A 5,352-nucleotide genomic window follows, 5' to 3' on the forward strand; every position below is an offset into this window, starting at 1 on the left:
AGCATGTGATAACTCTTTTATTTATTAATAACTCCAGATGCTACATTATATTAAAAAAATAATAATACTCATAATAAAACCTTCTTATGGAACGTTTTTAAGTCACTTTCATTATCCTCGAATACCTCATAAACTACAATTTTTTTCTAAGCATTTTCAACGGAAAAATGACTTTTTCCTGCATTGAAATACCTTAAATTAAAATCCGGAAAAGTTAACATAAGTACTCCACTTTATACACATTTCTATATATGGCTTGTGCATTTGACCATCTTTTTTTCACCATATTTTTAACTTTGCACTTCCTCAACATCACCTTTCAAACCCCTTAGCCCCACACGCCCACACCCTCTTCCATCCCACAAAAGACAGACCCATACAACCCCTTCAAACCCAGTGTTCACCTTATATAAATTCCAACCATCATCAACACCACCAAGACAAAAAGATGGACAAAATACAACACAACATCATCAAAGTAAACGGCATCAATATGCACGTAGCCGAGATCGGTGAAGGCCCCGCGGTGCTTTTCGTCCACGGATTCCCCGAGCTTTGGTACACTTGGCGTCGCCAGATGTTGTTCATGTCCTCCAAAGGCTTCCGTGCCATCGCACCCGACCTTCGTGGGTTCTGTGACACGGAAGCACCACCTTCTACCACAAGTTACACCGCGTTCCACATAGTAGGAGACTTGGTGTGTTTGCTAGACCATTTTGGTTTGGACAAGTATTACTTGGTTGGTCATGACTGGGGTGCTATTATATCATGGTACATGTGTTTGTTTCGACCGGATCGAATCAAGGCTTTGGTGAACATGAGCGTTGTATGTACTCGTAGGAGTCCATTAGTCACACCAGTGGAGCAGATGCGACAGATTTATGGTGACGATTTCTACGTTTTTAGATTCCAGGTGAATATACATTCAACACTTACCTGCCACTTTATTGTAATCGCTTTGCTTGATATGTGAAATTAAACTACCTTATTTAAAAAAAAAATCTTCCTTATTCTAAAATTTCAATATCAGTTGAGTTGAAATATGTTTAATTAATTAAACTTAACTGATTTGCTAACTATTATATCAAGAATAAAAGAAAGGTTATTGAGACGATTATTTGGACCGTTTGGTGGAGTGTTTTAAGGTTTTGAAATGGAAAGGTTTTCGGTCACCCGGAAGCCGAAAATGAGAACTTAATTATATGATTCCATATTATTATTATTATTATTATCGTATTTATGGTGCTCTATCGTAGTATTAAATTTTCGATCCGTGGTTTGACAGAGTAAACAAAAAATCCTTTAATGTAAACATTTTTGTTTTGTTCCGAGTTAGCTATGGACTAGCACCCTTATGATCTCAATAAAATTGTCTTTCGGAAAAAAGAAAGAAGAAAAAAACTATATATAACTAAGTTTTACATGCATATGACAAATTTGTGAGCTCAAAATTCCTTTTGTTTGTTTTATTTCAAGTTTTGTATGGATAGTAACAAAGCATGTTAAATATAATTTAATAGGTAATATATTTAACTTCAAACATATCAAATTATTACTTAATAACTTATACTTAAAATACTAATGTTTGATATATTCAAATTTAGCTAATTTTGATTATGATTTTGATGATATATTTAATTGAAATGAGATAGGTTGTTAATATAACCTTTATATAATTCATACCAAGTAAGATTAATTATCAAATATAACTTTATAAATTTCTTGTAGCTTTTTAAATTGAGCTTTAGTTGATCTTGAATCCTTCTTAAACCTAATCCGTGAGCCTACGAATCACAAATTAAGCCTCAAACTATGAGGTAGCCGAGTCTTATATTCATTTAAAAAAATTATCATTTGGTCAGTTTTTTCCCACTAGATTTTTAAGTTTTATAAATCTTTGCCATTCGAATATATATATCCATGCACTTGTATTATACTTAACATCCAAGTATGTTTCACTTTAAACTATAAATTTTTCTTTAATTATATCTTTTAACATTAAACAATATTTTTTTTCATCCCCATTCTGTCATCAATATGTCACCAAGTAGTTATGTGTTCATAAATACATTTAAAATTCCATGTTAATGATTTACTTTTATTTATATGGTGTCCCCTTACAAGTTAGATTGTGGGTTCAATTCTTACAAGATAAAATAAATGTGAAATTTGTTAAAAAAAATTAATATGTATAACTTACATGTCCAGTGTTTAAGTGTCATCAATATCCTTTACTTATTGAATTTATATTATAGACATTACATAAAAACTTTAGTTGTCAGTTGGGAAGTAAGTTTTCACCTTTTTAAAAGATAGAGAAAAGTCACATCCTTTAATGACAACTATGGAAATGCAAACGTGTAAAAGATAAAGGTTGTTTAAACGCTCGGGGCAGACCCATGTACTATGCTGTTACACCCACACACACTCATATACAGAGAGTCTGAATATTGCATAATAATTAATTTGTTATAGTGTGAAGTTTTTTCTATAATTCTATCGTATATCAATCCACACGTTGGGATAATTGTAAGTATGGATCCAAAATTACCAACAAAAGGTACAGAATTACGTATGAAAAAAACTTATTATACATGAAGAAACGTAATTATGTATGAAGAAACATAATGGCGTATAAATAAATCTAATTACCACATGAATAAATTCCAGAACCTTTAAAATAATTAGGCAAAGTATATCTTTTTTCATGTATCTACAATTATGTCATGGCGTTTTTTAAAGTGAAATCAAGGGTCGTTCTCTTGAACGCTTTTGCACTATAAGGATTATTGTATTGTATCATTTATCTATATGTGTATGTGGGGTGTGTGTGTGTGTCAACATAGGAGTTGGATATACTTGGATCAAATATATATATATATATATATATATATATATATATATATATATATATATATATATACAAGAGAAAGACGTGCGGTGACATTTTCGTAATTACGCAAATAACATGATTACACAACATAATTTCAACTAGCGTAATTATTATCACGCTAAAGTTTACAAGGACCACAATAATTGTTACGCTAGTTATAACCATAGCGCTTTTATAGTTATACTAGTTGTTTTTTGAGTTATTGCTTAATTAAGCTATTCACGCAATTACCAAATTGTCACTATGTGATTTTCTCTCCTCGGCCCGCATTGGTTTTTCATTGCACGTTAATAAGGATAGAAAACCCACTTGGTTGTGAAAACCCTATCGAAATGTTACACATGCACTAGTAACATTTGTTGCACCATGTCAAAACAGTTTGTTTACTACATAACTAGGAATGATCGACCAACTCATTTGTTATTCAAAACTCGTTAGAAATCGTCCATAAATACATGATTAAATTCAGTTCATGTAAAATCAATTCGAACTAGTAACCTTATACATATAAAATTCGACGCATTTTCTTACTAGTTAAAAGCTATGAACTTACCATATTGATCATATAATATATTACACAAGGTTTGTGATTAATGCAAGTGGTGTTTACAGGAAATTAGGTGGGAGGAAGAGTTTGCAAAAGTGGATACCAAAAAGCTACTGGCCTCATTTTATTTCAAAAGAGTTCCGACTCCCCCAAAGATGCCTAAAGACTTTGCAAATTCATTTAACCCACCTCCATACACCTTACCTTCATGGTTTACCGAAGAAGAACTCGAGTACTTCGCATCCAAATATCGTGCTACTGGATTCGCAGGACCATTCAATAATTATCGATGTTTCAATCTGTATGTAACCTACCCAAAATTTAACTGTTTCATTTTTTGTAGTTTGATTCACTGGGTTTCATCAGGGGACGGTCAAGAGGGTCCATTAACTCTCCAGTCCAATGAATTTGACGGTCTTAGATTAAAAAAAAAAGCTATATTTTTTTATGAGAAATAATGAGTTAGGCCCCTACTAGTAGTCGAAATATAGAAAATAACCTTGTGATAACACTCTGACTAAGAAGTTCTGGTTCCGTTGGTGTATTGATTAGTAGTTTGGATTGTAGAAATTGGGAGCTATGTGCAGCATGGACGGGATCCAAGATAATGGTGACAGTGAAATTCATTGTTGGCGACATAGATTTGATGTACAACATTCCCGGAATAAAAGAGTACATACATGGTGGCGGATTTAAGGAATTAGTGCCGCAGCTGGAAAAAGTGGTAGTGATGGAAGGAGTTGGTCACTTCATTAACCAAGAGAAGCCGCAAGAGATCAACAACCATATCTACGACTTCATTACCAAGTTCTAAGCTCTACTCATTGATCAGCCTAAATGTGTGTCTGTCTGTGTGAGTTTGAAATAGCATTATATATATATAACAATCAAGAAAGCATGAATATCCATTTAGATCTTACCACATATAGTAAAAGAAAAGCCAACGTAGTTGGTTTGGTGTGTGTAATGGTGTGGTTTCATTGTTTCCTCTCTTTCATTTTCTTTTTCCACCCATGTTATGACAAAAGGCATTAGTTCTAATCTATGATAACATGAATTAAAAAATAAATTAATAAATACATACATAAAGATCAAATACAGTATGATCATGTAAACATAATATAATGATTGCATGTGGAAGTTACATTACTGATTTAGTGTTTTGCTACCTAAATTGATTATTTGATTCTATGTAGATTAAAGATTTATGAAGAAAAGACAGCCCATTAGAAGCCCACTTAAGACATTTTCAGCCCATTGACCCAACTCAAAAATTGATAACCAGTCCACTAATCCGTGTTCACCTGGTCTGGATTGGATTGGTTATCAGTTTAGATTTCTGACTTTAAAAGCCTAAGGAACCCGAGCCGATAATTACGAAACCCGATAAACCAACCCAAACAACCCCGCTAGTGAAATCCATATTCCCAATGGATAAAATATTAATCGAATAAATGAAAATTGTAACAATTAAGTCTTACATTAGCAGGCGCCCCCTCGGTTCAATACTTTTGAGTGTATTCATATGGCTTGTTTGTTAATGATAAACTCACTGGTTCTTGCATTTAAGTAATTGTTTCAAAACCTCTAACCTGAAAATAATGTCACGTTAAACTTGAAAAACCTACACAAAATATAAACGTTACATATGGCTTAATTCGGTCATTGCTAAGCAACATTTGACTTCATAAGCCTAGGTTGGCATCAACGATATAATGATGGGGTTTGTGCCCATGACACAGATTTAACGGTCCCTGAAACTATGATAAATTGATAAAACCGTTAAAATTAATAGCTTCAAAAGTTTAATAAACAGATTATAATTAGGTTGATATGTTTGATTCGTTAATGGATCATTGGATTTAATTAGGAGCAAATATGGAATTTAATCCCAAAGTTTGCATGGATTTAG

General features: G+C 32.7%; 1 protein-coding gene across 1 annotated transcript; it reads left to right on the plus strand.

Moving 5' to 3' along the window:
• Positions 1-203: 203 nt before the first annotated feature.
• On the plus strand, positions 204-4,294 carry LOC143546242 (epoxide hydrolase 2-like). Its single transcript, XM_077037946.1, has 3 exons — positions 204-913; positions 3,506-3,741; positions 4,008-4,294. Exons 1-3 carry the CDS (start codon positions 449-451, stop codon positions 4,252-4,254), a joined length of 948 nt encoding a protein of 315 aa, XP_076894061.1. The 5' UTR covers positions 204-448; the 3' UTR covers positions 4,255-4,294.
• Positions 4,295-5,352: the final 1,058 nt, after the last annotated feature.

This window comes from Bidens hawaiensis, unplaced genomic scaffold, assembly GCF_021521415.1.
Source record: "Bidens hawaiensis isolate Kalapana, Puna unplaced genomic scaffold, B.hawaiensis_p1.1 tig00014295_1, whole genome shotgun sequence".
Lineage (NCBI taxonomy): Eukaryota > Viridiplantae > Streptophyta > Magnoliopsida > Asterales > Asteraceae > Bidens > Bidens hawaiensis.